The sequence below is a fragment of the Narcine bancroftii genome, chromosome 4 (genome assembly GCF_036971445.1).
Source record: "Narcine bancroftii isolate sNarBan1 chromosome 4, sNarBan1.hap1, whole genome shotgun sequence".
Classification (NCBI taxonomy): Eukaryota; Metazoa; Chordata; class Chondrichthyes; order Torpediniformes; family Narcinidae; genus Narcine; species Narcine bancroftii.
Window position 1 is genome coordinate 118,268,927 of NC_091472.1, and position 18,123 is coordinate 118,287,049.

General features: G+C 35.4%; 1 protein-coding gene across 8 annotated transcripts in view; it reads left to right on the plus strand.

Annotated features, from left to right (window-relative positions):
- The window catches only part of ankle2 (ankyrin repeat and LEM domain containing 2), a 90,194-nt gene that overhangs the window by 35,918 nt on the left and 36,153 nt on the right, over nucleotides 1-18,123 (plus strand). For 5 of the 8 annotated variants that reach the window (XM_069932557.1, XM_069932554.1, XM_069932556.1 and 2 more), the window contains one exon: nucleotides 16,687-16,725. The exons of the other annotated variants lie outside the window; for them this stretch is intronic. In XM_069932557.1, the coding sequence (XP_069788658.1) occupies nucleotides 16,687-16,725 (39 nt within the window). The remainder of the gene's footprint in view (nucleotides 1-16,686; nucleotides 16,726-18,123) is intronic. 8 annotated transcript variants of the gene reach the window in all.

Genomic DNA, 18,123 nt, shown 5'->3' on the forward strand with positions numbered 1-18,123 from the left:
TTTAAATTCTTTTTGTTTTCTGATTGTAATTGAGAGGGAATTAGGAGGTTTTTTTTTCTCTCCTTTTTTTTCTCTTTTTTGGGGGGGTTTCTCTTTTTTCTTTTTTTAAGAGGCTGATGTCACAGAAGATAATAAGTCAAAAATTGAGGATGTTGAATTAGATGAAGAGGAAGATGAGGGGAAAGGTGATAAAAAGAAAAGGAAGAAAATTAAGTACAAATACATTGAGGGAGAAGAGTTTAATAAAATTAAGTTAATTTCGATAGAGAATTTTGAAGATGTTATAAATGAAGAATATGGAGAATTTTATAAGAGTTTGAACTTTTTTCTTTTTTTTTCTTTTTTTATATAGGGATGGGGAAGGGAATAAAAAGTTTATCTGATTGTTTTTCTACGGATGTTTTTGTTCTCTCGATGAATTATAAAGAAAACTTGGTATTAATGGAAATTCTGTATTTATGTATTATTAATTATGATTTTTTTGAATAACAGATATGTGGTTGATATATGATTTTAATATTTTAACTTAGTTTTAAAGTGGATTTCATTTGTTAAATACATGTATTATGTTTGATTTCTTTCTTTGGCTTGGCTTCGCGGACGAAGATTTATGGAGGGGGTAAAAGTCCACGTCAGCTGCAGGCTCGTTTGTGGCTGACAAGTCTGATGCGGGACAGGCAGACACGGTTGCAGGGGAAAATTGGTTGGTTGGGGTTGGGTGTTGGGTTTTTCCTCCTTTGTCTTTTGTCAGTGAGGTGGGCTCTGCGGTCTTCTTCAAAGGAGGTTGCTGCCCGCCAAACTGTGAGGCGCCAAGATGCACGGTTTGAGGCGATATCAGCCCACTGGCGGTGGTCAATGTGGTAGGCACCAAGAGATTTCTTTTTTATTATTTATTTTTTTATTTTTCACACCATAAATCACATTAACCATGGTACACACTTTTTCCTTTTCACACATATACAGTGCCATTTTCTCCCCCCCCCTCCCCCCTCCCCCCTCCCTCCTCCCAACCCACCCTCCCTACCTCCCCCCTCCCATCCATTTAAGGTATACAATCTAGGATACATTAAACCAGTCAGACAATGTTGTCATTCAATAAAAATACACCAGAAATTCTACTGAGTCCATTCTTTTCATTTCCTTTTCCTTCCATTAACTTAGGTAATGATTGTGCCCAGGAGGTTTTCGCTATTGTATTTAATGTAAGGCTCCCATATTTGTTCGAATATTTAAATATTATTTCTTAAACTATATGTTATTTTTTCTAATGGAATACATTTATTCATTTCTATATACCATTGTTGTATTTTCAAATTATCTTCCAATTTCCAGGTTGACATAATACATTTTTTTGCTACGGCTAGAGCTATCTTAACAAATCTTTTTTGTGCATCCTCCAAATCAATTCCAAATTCTTTGATTTTTATGTTACTTAGGAGGAAGATGTCTGGATTCTTTGGTATATTGTTTTCTGTTATTTTATTTAATATCTGATTTAGATCTTCCCAAAATTTTTTTACTTTCTCACATGTCCAGATTGCATGAATTGTTGTTCCCATTTCTTTTTTTACATCGAAAACATCTATCAGATACTGTTGGGTCCCATTTATTTAACTTTTGAGGTGTAATGTATAGCCTGTGTATCCAGTTATATTGTATCATACGTAACCTCGTATTTATTGTATTTCTCATCGTTCCGGAGCATAACTTCTCCCATGTTTCATTCTTTATCTTTATGCTTAGATCTTGTTCCCATTTTTGTTTAGTTTTACCATTTGTTTCCTCATTCTCCTTTTCTTGCAGTTTAATATACATATTTGTTATAAATCTTTTGATTATCATTGTATCTGTAATCACATATTCAAGGTTACTTCCCTCTGGCAAACTCAAACTGCTTCCTAATTTATCCTTCAAGTAGGATCTCAATTGGTAAAATGCCAGCGCTGTATCTTGAGTTATATTGTACTTATCTTTCATTTGTTCAAAGGATAAGAATCTATTTCCTCAAAAACAATTTTCTATTCTTTTAATCCCTTTTTTTTCCCCATTCTCTAAAGGAAAGGTTATCTATTGTAAAAGGGAGTAACTTGTTTTGCGTCAATATTAGTTTTGGTAATTGATAATTTGTTTTATTTCTTTCTACATGAATCTTCTTCCAAATATTGAGGAGATGATGTAATACTGGAGAAGTTCTATGTTGTACCAATTTTTCATCCCATTTATATAATATGTGTTCAGGTATCTTTTCCCTATTTTATCTAATTCTAATCTCGTCCAATCTGGCTTTTCCCTTGTTTGATAAAAATCTGATAGGTATCTTAATTGTGCAGCTCTATAATAATTTTTAAAGTTTGGCAGTTGTAAGCCTCCTTGTTTATACCATTCTGTTAATTTATCTAGTGCTATCCTCGGTTTCCCCCCTCTCCATAAAAATTTCCTTATTATTTTCTTTAACTCCTTGAAGAATTTCTCTGTCAGTTGTATTGGCAATGCCTGAAATAAGTATAATATCCTTGGAAAAATGTTCATTTTAATACTGTTTATCCTTCCTATTAGTGTTAGTGGTAAATCTTTCCAATGCTCTAAATCGTCCTGTAATTTTTTCATTAGTGGATAATAATTGAGTTTATATAGTTGGCCGAGATTTTTGTTTATTTGTACACCTAGGTATCTTATTGCTTGCATTTGCCATCTAAATGGTGATTCCTTCTTAAATTTTGAGAAATCTGCATTATTCATAGGCATTGCTTCACTTTTATTTACGTTTATCTTGTAACCCGACATTTCTCCATATTCCTTCAATTTCTTATATAATTCTTTTATTGATAGTTCTGGTTCTGTTAAGTACACTATAACATCATCCGCAAATAAACTGATTTTATATTCCTTGTCTTTTATTTTTATTCACCAAGAGATTTCTTTAGGCAGTCCTTGTACCTTTTCTTTGGTGCACCTCCGTCACGGTGGCCAGTGGAGTGTTCCCCATATAACACGATCTTGGGAAGGCAATGGTCCTCCATTCTGGAGACGTGACCCACCCAGCGCAGCTGGATCTTCAGCAGCGTGGACTCGATGCTGTCGACCTCTGCCATCTCGAGTACTTCGACGTTAGGGATGAAAGCGATCCAATGAATGTTGAGGATGGAGCAGAGACAACGCTGGTGGAGGTGTTCTAGGAGCCGTAGGTGATGCCAGTAGAGGACCCATGATTCGGAGCCGAACAGGAGTGTGGGTATGACAACGGCTCTGTATACGCTTATCTTTGTGAGGTTTTTCAGTTGGTTGTTTTTCCAGACTCTTTTGTGTAGTCTTCCAAAGGCGCTATTTGCCTTGGCGAGTCTGTTGTCTATCTCGTTGTCGATCCTTGCATCTGATGAAATGGTGCAGCCGAGATAGGTAAACTGATTGACCGTTTTGAGTTTTGTGTGCCAGCTCCCCACCATGACTACCAGCCCCCCCACATGTTTGATTTAAATATATGTTTAAGGGTATTATTTTAGTATTGATATTTTTTTTGTTGTCAGTAATTTTTTTTGTTGTTAAGTTTTATTCTTTTTTTGTAAGTGGGATTTTTTCTATTTTATTTACAATATTGTTAATTAATTCTTCACTATTTTGGGGGGGATGGTTGGACTAATATTAAATTAGATGATTAATGTTGTGTTATAATTATTGGGGGGGTTAATTTGTGTAGTTTAATAATGTATTAATCTAATTTTCATTATCTTATTTTTTATTATTTCTTTAAATGTAATTTTTATTCATGTCATAAAATTTTAAATAAAGTTTAAAAAAAAAAGTTTCCAGCAAGATAGCATTTTAATACCACCTCCATGCCTAGCTTGGGCATTCCAACATGCTAAATTTAGATTTTCCTATTGTCTGCTTGCACTTTTGACAATCTTTTTTTTAAATTTTTTTTTTATTTTCCACACTATGAACCATATTAATCAAAATACACACAAACATTTCCCTCTTAAATATACACAATATCAATTTCTCCCCTTTTTCCCTCTCCCCTCCCTCCTCCAAACCCATTAAACGTTCAACATATACAATACAATAAACCCATTAAACAATGTCATCACACAATGAAAATAAACAAGAAAATTGTGTCATCTACTTTTATACACTGGGTCAGCTCATTTCTTCTTCTTCTCATTCTATTATTTTAGGGTGTGGAGGTCCGCGGTCGGCCCTCCCTCTCTGTTGTGTTCCATGTACGGTTCCCAAATTTGTTCAAATAATGTGACTTTATTTTTTAAATTATATGTTATTTTTTCCAATGGAATACATTTTTTCATTTCTATGTACCATTGCTGTACTCTCAGGCTCTCTTCTGATTTCCAAATTGACATTATACATTTTTTTGCTATAGCTAAGGCTGTCATAATAAATCTCTTTTGCACTTCATCCAGTTGGAGGCCTAATTATTTACTTATATTACTTAGAAGAAAGATCTCTGGATTTTTTGGAAAGTTGCTTTTTGTGATTTTATTTAATACCTGATTTAGATCTTCCCAAAACGTTTTCACTTTCTCACATGACCAAATTGCATGTACTGTTGTTCCCGTTTCCTTCTTACAGCGAAAACATCTACCTGATACTGTTGGGTCCCATTTATTTAACTTTCGGGGCGTGATATATAGCCTGTGTAACGAGAAAGACAACAGACTCGCCAAGGCAAATAGCGCCTTTGGAAGACTACACAAAAGAGTCTGGAAAAACAACTAACTGAAAAACCTCACAAAGATTAGCATATACAGAGCCGTTGTCATACCCACACTCCTGTTCGGCTCCGAATCATGGGTCCTCTACCGGCATTACCTACGGCTCCTAGAACACTTCCACCAGCGTTGTCTCCACTCCATCCTCAACATTCATTGGAGCGACTTCATCTCCAACATCGAAGTACTCGATAAGGCAGAGGCCGACAGCATCGAATCCACGCTGCTAAAGATCAAACTGCGCTGGGTAGGTCACGTCTCCAGAATGGAAGACCATCGCCTTCCCAAGATCGTGTTATATGGCGAACTCTCCACTGGCCACCGAGACAGAGGTGCACCAAAGAAGAGGCACAAGGACTGCCTAAAGAAAGCTCTTGGTGCCTGCCACATTGACCATCGCCAGTTGGCTGATATCGCCTCAAACCGTGCATCTTGGCGCCTCACAATTCAGCGGGCAGCAACCTCCTTTGAAGAAGACCACAGAGCCCACCTCACTGTCAAAAGACAAAGGAGGAAAAACCCAACACCCAACCCCAACCAACCAATTTTCCCTTGCAACCGCTGCAACCATGTCTGTCCCGCATCGGACTTGTCAGCCACAAATGAGCCTGCAGCTGACGTTGACATTACCCCTCCATAAATCTTCGTCCGCGAAGCCAAGCCAAAGAAAGAACCAATTATATTGTATCGTGCGTAACCTCATATTTATTATATTTCTCATAGTTCCGGAGCATAGCTTTTCCCATATTTCATTTTTTATCTTTGTTTAGATCTTGTTCCCACTTTTGTTTGGGTTTATAGCTTATTTCATCATTTTCTTTCTCTTGCAGCTTGATGTACATGTTCGTTATAAATCTTTTAATTATCATCGTGTCTATAAGCACATATTCAAAGCTGCTTCCTTCTGGTAATCTCAGTCTGCTTCCCAATTTGTCCTTTAAGTGGGTTTTCAGTTGGTGGTATGCAAACATTATACTGTGAATTATTCCGTATTTGTACTTCATTTGTTCAAATGATAATAAATTATTTCCCAAAATACAATTTTCTATTCTTTTAATCCCTTTTTTCTTCCATTCTCTAAAGGAAAGGTTATCTATTGTGAAAGGGATTAGTTGATTTTGCGTCAATAATAATTTTGGTAGTTGGTAATTTTTTTTTCCTTTCTGCGTGAATCTTCTTCCAAATGTTGAGCAGATGGTGCAGTACTTGTACTTCTGAACTTCTATATTGCACCAGTTTTTCATCCCACTTAAAAAGTATATGTTCTGGTACCTTCTCCCCTATTTTATCTAGCTCTATCCTGGTCCAATCTGGTTTTTCCCTTGTTTGATAAAAATCTGATTGATATCTTAATTGTGCTGCTCTATAATAATTCTTAAAGTTTGGTAGCTGCAAACCACCATGTTTCTACCATTCTGTTAATTTATCTGGTGCTATCCTTGGTTTCCCCCTTTCCATCAGAATTTCCTTATTGTTTTCTTTAGCTCATTGAAGAATTTCTCTGTTAAGGGAATTGGTAACGATTGAAATAGGTATTGTATGTTTGGGAAGATATTCATTTTTTTTTAAACTTTTAAAAAAATTTTATGACATGAATAAAATAAAAATTACATTTAAAGAAATAATAAAAAATAAGATAATAAAAATTAGAATACTACATCATTAAACTACACAAATTAACCCCCCCAATAATTATAACACAACATTAATCGTCTAATTTAAAATTAGTCCAACCCTCCCCCCAAAATAAAGAGTGAAGAATTAATTAACAATGTTGTAAATAAAATAGAAAAAACCCCACTTACAAAAAAAAGATAAAACTTAACAACAAAAAAAATTACTAACAACAAAAAAAATTACTAACAACAAAAAAATCAATACTAAAATAATACCCTTAAACATATATTTAAATCAAACATAAAACATGTATTTAACAAATGAAATCCACTTTAAGACTAAGTTAAAATATTAAAATCATATATCAACCACATATCTGTTATACAAAAAAATCATTATTAATAATACATAAATACAGAATTTCCATTAATACCAAGTTTCCTTTATAATTCATCGAGAGAACAAAAACATCCCTTAGAAAAACAATCAGATAAACTTTTTATTCCCTTCCCCTCCCCTTATATAAAAAAAAGAAAAAAAAGTTCAAACTCTTATAAAATTCTCCATATTCTTCATTTATAACATCTTCAAAATTCTCTATCGAAATTAACTTAATTTTATTAAACTCTTCTCCCTCAATGTATTTGTACTTGGTTTTCTTCTTTTTCTTCTTATCACCTTTCCCCTCATCTTCCTCTTCATCTAATTCAACATCCTCAATTTTTGACTTATTATCTTCTGTGACATCATCCTCTTAAAAAAGAGAGAAAAAAGAGAAAACCCCCCCAAAAAAAGAGAGAAAAAAAAGGAGAGAAAAAAACCTCCTAATTCCATCTCAATTACAATCAGAAAACAAAAAGAGTTAACAAAAAATTTATTTATTTAAAAAAAAATAATTAAAAAAACCTTCACTTCTTAACCCGAAAATTAAAAAGAAAAAAAAACAGGTCGGAGGTCACGACTACCTCCTCCTGTTTAAACCGCCCAAAGCGGTAACTCCCCCAAAATATTGGGTGTGAGATAACTCACAGGTAGCTGATGACTTCTGGAAACTAGTGCCCACCCAGTTCCCTCTCCCAACTCCTATTTCATTAAACTATCATCATTATTTAAACTATTTAAACTCTTCTCAAAAAGAAGATAAAAGATTTATTTTTTTAAATCAACGTTACCACTTCGGTCACCATTGCTTCCATTTCTTTTAAAAAACTGGATCCCACCTTACATCTCTACTCTCTTTGGAGACCTTGAAGGACTACATCGTTCCTGAAACTGCATGATTAGTCAAGACTGAGCAAAGTCCATAACCTCTTTAGGATTGTCAAAGAACTTTGGCTAATTTCCATCCTAAAAAATCTTCAGTACTGCAGAATACCTGAATGTTCCCTTATGTCTTTTTTTCCACAACCGTTCTTTCACAGAATTAAATTCGCGTCGTTGAAACATAATTTCTTGACTCAAATCTTAATAGAAGAAAACAGGATTATTCTGAACCATCAAAGGAGATCTATTTTGCTGGGCATTTCTAATAGCCGTATGTAAAATTGTCTCTCTGTCACAATAGTTTAAACAACGGATCAAAACAGATCTTGGATTCTGTCCTGAAAAAGATTTTCTTCTTAAAACTCTATAAGCACTTTCCAGTATTAAACCTTCAGGGAATTTATCCAGTCCTAACACTCGTGGAATCCATTCAGTAAAAAATTTTCTTGGATCTGGTCCTTCTATGCCTTCTGGCAAACCAACAATTTTCACGTTGTTCCATCTAGATTGATTCTCCAAATAATCAACCTCTTTTGCTAAATTTTTAGTTTGGATCTGCAATGTTTCAATTATTCTATTTTCATCTTGCAGTTGATCCTGTGCATCGACTAAACCTTGATCACACATTTCAAATCTTTCAATGGTTTCAATCTTAAAAGCTCCATTAATGGCTTCCGCCTTCACATTAATCTTGGAAATAAACAGGTTCACAAAATTAGCTAAGTGACTCGATACAGAATATATCTTCAAGATCCTTAACAGACATTTCAACAGAAGTAGATTTAGGCATAATGGGGTCTTGCTGTTCCTTAGAGGCCACGGGATCTTCTGTCCCTTCCCTTAATTTAGTATCTTTTCTAGCAGTTTGACTTGGTATAAAAATCCCTCTCAAAGTCCCCCAGCAATGCCAGGAGACTGAAGATCAGGGTTATCTTTAAGCCAAATCTCTTTAATCATCTTCACTGAATCGATGTCTGGAAAAACCATTGTAATTGAAGATGCATTTTGCAGCGCCACCACTGTAGCAGTCGAATGACAGCTCTTTAACTCTCCAGCTGGTGGCGCCCCAGCTGATTCAACTGTCAAAGTCTCAGTAACAGTACTCACAGTGGCCATTGTGTGAAATACTGGCACCCGACCAGCTCTTTGTTCTGAAAGCTGCTGAGTGCGACCTTCAGAGAGCCTTACCGGTTCAAAACGGAGTTTCAATGTTGAATTCTGTACGTCTTCTTCTGGATGCATTCTACGCTGAGTCCTGGCTTCTTGTAAACAAGTAGGCTCAGATAATTTCGGAAAATGTAGTTTTATAACAGTCTGTTGATGTTTTCTTTTACCTTTTTTTGCATATAAACCATTAGGTATTAATCCAGCACCTCTTATTATTTATAAACTTTTAAAAGAACTTTAACGGACACTTAAAGACAAATCAATAAATCAGAGTCAGGAGAGGTCTGGAAGGCATGTCTGTTCCCTACGCCATCTTGCCACGCCCCCGGGAAGACATTCATTTTAATGCAATTTACCCTTCCTATCAGTGTTAGTGGTAAATCTTTTCAATGTTCTAAATCATCTTGTAATTTCTTCATTAATGGCTGATAATTTAATTTGTATAGATGGCCTAGATTATTATCTAGTCTAATCCCTAGGTATCAGAATGTTTGTGTTTGCCATTTAAATGGTGATTCTTTTTTAAACTTTGTGAAATTCGCATTATTCATTGGCATCACTTCACTTTTATTTGCGTTGATCTTGTACCCTGATATTTCTCCATATTCCTTCAATTTCTTATGTAATTCTTTTATTGATAATTCTGGTTCTGTTAAGTATACTATGATGCCATCTGCAAATAGACTGATTTTATATTCCTTCTCTTTTATTTTTATCCCTTTTATTTTCTGTTCTTATCAGTTCTGCCAATGGTTCTATTGCTAATGCGAACAGTGAGGGGGATAGTGGACATCCCTGCCTAGTTGACCTGCTTAATTTAAATTGATTCGATATATATCCATTTACTGTCACCTTCACCATTGGACCCTTATATAATGCTTTAATCCAATTAATATATTTCTCTGGTAGATTGAACCTCTGTAATACTTTGAATAAATAATTCCATTCTACCTTGTCAAAGGCTTTCTCTGCGTCTAAAGCAACAACCACTGTTGGTGTCTTATTTCCTTGTACTGCATGGATTAAGTTAATGAAATTACAAATATTGTCTGTTGTTCATCTTTTCTTAATAAATCCAGTTTGATCTAGTTTTACTATTTTTGGTACACAGTCAGCCAATCTGTTTGCTAATAGTTTTGCTATTATCTTATAATCTGAGTTAAGTAGAGATATTGGTCTATATGATGCTGGTGTTAGTGGATCTTTCCCCGTCTTTGGTATTAGTGTAATTATTGCTGTTTTACATGAATCTGGCAAGTTTTGTGTTTCTTCTATCTGGTCCATTACTTCCAGGAGAGGAGGAATTAGTAACTCTTTAAATGTTTTATAAAATTCTATTGGGAGTCCGTCCTCCCAGGAGTTTTATTGTTTGGTAGCTTTTTTAATATATCTTGTATTTCCTCTATTTTATATGGTTTTATCAATTTGTTTTGCTCCTCTTCTTGCAATTTCGGTAGTTTAATTTTAGCTAGAACCTCATCCATTTTGTATTCTTTCCCTTCGTTCTCAGTTTGATATAATTGCTCATAGAGTTCCTTAAAGTTTTCATTGATCTCTGTTGGGTTATATGTAATTTGTTTGTCCTTTTTCCTTGATGCCAATACCGTTCTTTTAGCTTGTTCTGTTTTAAGCTGCCAGGCTAGTATTTTGTGCGTTTTTTTCTCCTAGCTCGTAATACTTCTGCTTTATTTTCATTATGTTCTTCTCCACCTTATACATTTGTAGTGTATCGTATTTTTTATTTTTTTTTGTCCGCCAATTCTCTTCTTTTTGTTGCATCTTCCCTTGTTGCTAGTTCTTTTTCTGTACTATTTCCCTTTCCAGCTGTTCTATTTCCCGATTGTAGTCCTTTTTCATCTTAGTTACATAACTTATTATCTGCCCTCTGATGAAAGCTTTCATTGCATCCCATAATATAAATTTGTCTTTCACTGATTCCGTATTTATTTCAAAGTACATTTTAATTTGGCACTCAATAAATTCTCTAAAATCCTGTCTTTTAAGTCCCTTCTTTGGCTTGGCTTCGCGGACGAAGATTTATGGAGGGGGTAAAAAGTCCACGTCAGCTGCAGGCTCGTTTGTGGCTGACAAGTCCGATGCGGGACAGGCAGACACGATTGCAGCGGTTGCAAGGGAAAATTGGTTGGTTGGGGTTGGGTGTTGGGTTTTTCCCCCTTTGCCTTTTGTCAGTGAGGTGGGCTCTGCGGTCTTCAAAGGAGGTTGCTGCCCGCCAAACTGTGAGGCGCCAAGATGCACGGTTTGAGGCGTTATCAGCCCACTGGCGGTGGTCAATGTGGCAGGCACCAAGAGATTTCTTTAGGCAGTCCTTGTACCTTTTCTTTGGTGCACCTCTGTCACGGTGGCCAGTGGAGAGCTCGCCATATAACACGATCTTGGGAAGGCGATGGTCCTCCATTCTGGAGACGTGACCCATCCAGCGGAGCTGGATCTTCAGCAGCGTGGACTCGATGCTGTCGACCTCTGCCATCTTGTGTACTTCGACGTTAGGGGTGTAAGCGCTCCAATGGATGTTGAGGATGGAGCGGAGACAACGCTGGTGGAAGCGTTCTAGGAGCCGTAGGTGGTGCCGGTAGAGGACCCATGATTCGGAGCCGAACAGGAGTGTGGGTATGACAACGGCTCTGTATACGCTAATCTTTGTGAGGTTTTTCAGTTGGTTGTTTTTCCAGACTCTTTTGTGTAGTCTTCCAAAGGCGCTATTTGCCTTGGCGAGTCTGTTGTCTATCTCATTGTCGATCCTTGCATCTGATGAAATGGTGCAGCCGAGATAGGTAAACTGGTTGACCGTTTTGAGTTTTGTGTGCCCGATGGAGATGTGGGGGGGCTGGTAGTCATGGTGGGGAGCTGGCTGATGGAGGACCTCAGTTTTCTTCAGGCTGACTTCCAGGCCAAACATTTTGGCAGTTTCCGCAAAGCAGGACGTCAAGCGCTGAAGAGCTGGCTCTGAATGGGCAACTAAAGCGGCATCATCTGCAAAGAGTAGTTCACGGACAAGTTTCTCTTGTGTCTTGGTGTGAGCTTGCAGGCGCCTCAGATTGATTCTGAGGCGTCTTTTAAGTAGCATGGAGTTTAATCTCCATCTATATGTTCTTGGTGGGATGTCCTCCAGTTCTATTGCTAATAACAGGGGTCCGTGATCAGATAACAATCTACCTTTTTATTTCGTTTTCCTAACTCTCCCTTGGATATGGGCTGACAACAGTGACAGGTCAATCCTTGAGTATGTTTTATGCCTACTCGAATAATATGAGTATTCCTCCTCCTTTGGGTGTTGTCTCCTCCATATATCCAAAAGTTGCATTTCCTGCATTGATTTAACCAAAAATTTGGTTATTTCGTTCTTTCTGCTAGTCTTTTGTCCAGTTTTATCCATCTTTGAATCCAAATTAAGGTTAAAGCCCCCTCCTATCAATATATTCCCCTGCGTATCTATAATCTTCAAAAAAATATCTTGCATAAACTTTTGATCCTCTTCATTAGGTGCATATATATTGACCAAATTCCAGAGTTCTGAATATATCTGACATTTTATCATACATATCTCCCTGCTGGATCTATTATTTCCTCCTCTATTTTGATTGGTACATTTTTATTGATTAATATAGCTACACCTCTGGCTTTTGAGTTATATGATGCTGTCATTACATGCCCGACCCAGTCTCTCCTTAATTTATTGTGTTCTACTTCAGTTAGATGAGTTTCCTGCACGAAAACTATATTTATTTTTTTCTTTTTTCAGTAAATTTAATAGCCTCTTCCTTTTGATTTGGTTATGTATTCTGTTAATATTTATAGTCATATAGTTCAACATTGCCATCTCATACTCTGTTTACATTTCATTTCCACTTCCTCACCACCACTTTTCTCCTTTTCCCCAGTTTCATTTCTCAGTTTTCTTTTTTTGAACGCACTGTATGACAACACTTTAAAACATAAAATATCTCAACCATTCCCACATCTAAAATTCCCTTAACCCCAAGTGTCCCCCCCTCTCTGAGTCGCCCCTTGTCCCTTGCTGGGCAATCACAACTCCCCTCTCCATTCAGACTGCGAACGCCTTCGCAAGTGTCAACTGATTTCACAGTGACTGTTATTCTCTCCCACCCAACCCCCTCCAGAGAAGACTTTTATCTTCACATTACAACAAAGCTCCCCCTCTTCTCTTTTAATTTTTTTAACCCCTCCTCTTCCCCCCTTCTTCCTTACTTCCCTTTTCTTCCCTCCTTTAGTTCTTACTTATACATTATTTTTACATCTTTATATGTAGTTTGTCGTCGTTCTTTGTTCTTATTACATCTCTGCATCTCTCGTTCTGTCTTGCAGGCGTTCTGCAAATTCTCATGCTTTCTCCGGATCCGAGAACAGTCTGTTTTGCTGCCCCGGGATAACTATTTTAAGCACCGCTGGATATCTTAACATAAATTTATAGCCTTTCTTCCATAGGATCAATTTTGCTGTGTTAAACTCCTTCCTCTTCTTTAGGAGCTCAAAACTTATGTCTGGGTAGAAAAAAAATGTTTTGACCTTTATATTCTAATGGTTTTTTGTCTTCTTTAATTTTATTCATCGCCTTCTCCAATATATTTTCTCTTGTCGTGTATCTCAGAAATTTTACTAAAACGGATCTTAGTTTTTGATGTGACTGTGTTTTCGGGGCTAATGTTCTGTGTGCCCTTTCTATTTCCATTCCTTCCTGCATTTCTGGCATTCCCAGGACTTTTGGGATCTATTCTTTTATAAATTCTTTCATATCTTTGCTGCCTTCATCTTCCTTAAGGCCCACTATTTTTATATTATTTCACCTACTATAGTTTTCCATTATATCCATCTTCTGAGCTAACAACTCTTGTGATTCTTTAACTTTATTGTCACTTTCTTCCAATTTTCTTTTTAAGTCGTTCACTTCCATTTCTACAGCCATTACACGTTCTTCCACATTTTCTAATCCTTTCCCTACATCTGTTATGACCAGCTCTATTCTACTCACTTTTTCTTCTGTACTTTTCATTTTTCTTTTAATTTCATTAAATTCTAGTGTTAACCATTCTTTTAATGCTTTCATTTGTTCTTGAAAATTTTTTTTATCTATGTACTTTCCATTCATTTTACCTCCTATTCCTCTGTGCAGAGCTTGGTGTTCTTTTTCTTCTGCATCTGGTCTTGGGTTTGTGTCTTCTATTTCTCTTCCTTGTATCTGTGTCCCTTCTGACTTTCTTGTTGAGCTGCTTGTCTCAGTTTGTTGGGTTTTTTTTCCATTGTTTCTTTTTTTTTTAATTTTTTTATTTTTCACACTATAAACCATATTGACCAAGATACATACAGACATTTTTCTTCTTAAATATATACAGTGTTGTTTTCTCCCCCTTTTTCCCCCTCCCTTCCCTCCCTCCCTCACTCCCTTTCCCATTTATTTAAAGTTCAAACTATAAGATACATTAAACCCGTTAAACAATGTTGTCACTTAATAAAAATAAACAAGAAATTTTACTGAGTCAGTTCTTTTCATTATCTTCTCCTTCTGTCATTTTAGGTGGTGGAAGTCCATGGTAGGAGTTCTCTATTGTGTTTCATGTATGGCTCCCATATTTGTTCGAATATTGTAATATTATTTCTTAAATTATATGTTATTTTTTCTAATGGAATACATTTATTCATTTCTATATACCATTGTTGTATTCTCAAGTTATCTTCTGATTTCCAGGTTGACATAATACATTTTTTTGCTACAGCTAGGGCTATCATAACAAATCTTTTTTGTGCTCCATCCAAATCGAGTCCAAATTCTTTGTTTCTTATATTACTTAGGAGGAAGATCTCTGGGTTTTTTGGTATATTGCTTTTTGTGATTTTATTTAATATCTGGTTTAGATCTTCCCAAAATTTTTCCACTTTCTCACATGTCCAAATTGCATGTATTGTTGTTCCCATTTCCTTTTTACAGCGAAAACATCTGTCTGATACTGTTGGGTCCCATTTATTTAACTTTTGAGGTGTGATGTATAGCCTGTGTATCCAGTTATATTGTATCATACGTAACCTCGTGTTTATTGTATTTCTCATAGTTCCGGAGCATAGCTTCTCCCATGCTTCATTCTTTATCTTTATGTTTAGATCTTGTTCCCATTTTTGTTTAGTTTTACCATTTGTTTCCTCGTTCTCCTTTTCTTGCAGTTTGATGTACATGTTTGTTACAAATTTTTTGATTATCATTGTGTCTGTAATCACATATTCAAAATTGCTCCCTTCTGGTAACCTCAGACTGTTTCCCAATTTGTCCTTCAAGTAGGTTTTCAGTTGGTAGTATGTAAACATTGTATCGTGAGTTATATTATATTTATCCTTCATTTGTTCAAAGGATAATAATTTATTTCCCGAAAAACAATTTTCTATTCTTTTGATCCCTTTTTTCTTCCATTCTCTAAAGGAAAGGTTATCTATTGTAAAAGGGATTAGCTGATTTTGCGTCAATATTAGTTTTGGTAGTTGGTAATTTGTTTTATTCCTTTCTACATGAATCTTCTTCCAAATGTTGAGCAGATGATGCAATACCGGTGAATTCCTACGTTGTACCAATTTTTTTATCCCATTTATATAGTATATGTTCAGGTATATTCTCCCCTACTTTATCTAGTTCTAATCTGGTCCAATTTGGTTTTTCCCTTGTTTGATATAAATCTGATAGGTATCTTAATTGCGCAGCTCTATAATAATTTTTAAAGTTTGGTAGTTGTAAGCCTCCTTGTTTGTACCATTCTGTTAATTTATCTAGTGGTATCCTCAGTTTCCCCCCTTTCCATAAAAATACCTTATTATTTTCTTTAACTCCTTGAAGAATTTCTCTGTTAGGTGTATTGGTAATGATTGAAATAGGTATTGTATCCTTGGGAAAATGTTCATTTTAATACAGTTTATCCTTCCTATCAGTGTTAGTGGTAAGTCTTTCCAATGCTCTAAGTCGTCTTATAATTTTTTCATTAATGGATGGTAATTGAGTTTATATAGATGGCCGAGGTTTTTATTTATTTGTATACCTAGGTATCGCATTGCTTGTGTTTGCCATCTAAATGGCGATTCTTTCTTAAACTTTGAGAAATCTGCATTATTCATTGGCATTGCTTCACTTTTATTTGCGTTGATCTTGTACCCCGACACTTCTCCATATTCCTTCAATTTCCTATGTAATTCTTTTATTGATATTTCTGGTTCTGTTAAGTATATTATAATGTCATCTGCAAATAGACTGATTTTATATTCCTTCTCTTTTATTTTTATCCCTTTTATTTTATTTTCTGTTCTTATCAGTTCTGCTAGTGGTTCTATAGCTAACACGAACAGTGAGGGAGATAGTGGACATCCCTGCCTTGTTGATCTGCTTAAGTTAGATTGTTTTGATATATATCCATTTACTGTCACTTTCGCCAATGGCCCCTTATATAATGCTTTAATCCAATTAATATTTTTCTCTGGTAAGCTGAATTTTTGTAGTACTTTGAATAAATAATTCCATTCTACTCTGTCAAAGGCCTTCTCTGCGTCTAAAGCAACCGCTACTGTTGGAGTTTTATTTCCTTCTACTGCATGAATTAAGTTAATAAATTTACAGATATTGTCTGTTGTTCGTCTTTTTTTAATAAATCCAGTTTGATCTAGATTTACTATTTTTGGTACATAGTCGGCTATTCTGTTTGCTAATAGTTTAGCTATTATCTTATAATCTGTGTTAAGTAAAGATATTGGTCTATATGACGCTGGTACAAGTGGATCTTTCCCTGTCTTTGGTATTACTGTAATTATTGCTGTTTTGCATGAATCTGGTATGCTTTGTGTTTTATCAATCTGGTTGATTACTTCCAGAAGGGGAGGAATTAATAAGTCTTTAAATGTTTTATAGAATTTTATTGGGAATCCATCCTCTCCTGGTGTTTTAATGGTTGGTAGTTTTTTTTATTATCTCCTGTAATTCTTCTATATCAAATGGTTTTATTAATTTATTTTGCTCCTCTGTTTGTAATTTCGGTAGTTCAATTTTAGTTAGAAATTCATCTATTTTATCTTCTTTCCCTTCGTTTTCAGTTTGATATAGTTGCTTGTAGAATTCCCTGAAGTTTTCATTGATCTCTGTTGGATTATATATAATTTGTTTGTCCTTTTTCCTTAATGCCAATACCATTCTTTTAGTTTGTTCTGTCTTAAGCTGCCACGCTAAAATTTTGTGCGTTTTTTCTCCTAGTTCATAATATTTCTGTTTTGTCTTCATTATGTTCTTCTCCACCTTATATGTTTGTAGTGTTTCATATTTTATTTTTTTTATCTGCCAATTCTCTTCTTTTAGTTGTATCTTCCTTTATTGCTATTTCTTTTTCTATATTTGTTATTTCCCTTTCCAACTGTTCTGTTTCCCGATTGTAGTCCTTCTTCATCTTAGTTACATAACTTATTATTTGCCCTCTGATGAACGCTTTCATTGCGTCCCATAGTATAAACGTATCTTCCACTGATTCTGTATTTATTTCAAAGTACATTTTAATTTGTCATTCAATGAATTCTCTAAAATCCTGTCTTTTAAGTAGCATGGAGTTTAATCTCCATCTATACATTCTTGGTGGAATGTCCTCTAGCTCTATTGCCAATAATAGGGGTGAGTGGTCCGATAATAGTCTAGCTTTATATTCCGTTTTCCTAACTCTCCCTTGAATGTGGGCTGATAACAAGAATAGGTCTATCCTTGAATATGTTTTATGTCTGCCTGAACAATATGAATATTCCTTTTCCTTTGGGTGTTGTTTCCTCCATATATCCAAAAGTTGCATTTCTTGCATCGATTTAATTATAAATTTGGTTATTTTGTTCTTTCTGTTAGTTTTTTTTTCCAGTTTTATCCATGTTTGAATCCAATTTAAGGTTAAAATCCCCTCCTATTAGTATGTTCCCGTGCGTGTCTGCTATCTTCAAAAAGATATCTTGCATAAATTTTTGATCTTCTTCATTAGGTGAATATACATTGAGTAAATTCCAAAATTCTGAATATATGTGACATTTTATCATTACATATCTCCCTGCTGGATCTATTATTTCCTCTTCTATTTTGATTGGTACATTTTTATTGATTAATAGAGCTACTCCTCTGGCTTTTGAATTATATGATGCTGCTGTTACATGTCCTATCCAATCTCTCTTTAATTTCTTGTGTTCCACTTCAGTTAGATGTGTTTCTTGTACGAATTCCCTTATTCCCTTATTCTCATATCTAAAATTCCTTTAACCCCAATAGTCCCTCCCCTTCCTGAGTTGCCCTTTGTCCATTGTCGGGCAAGGACATCTCCCCTCT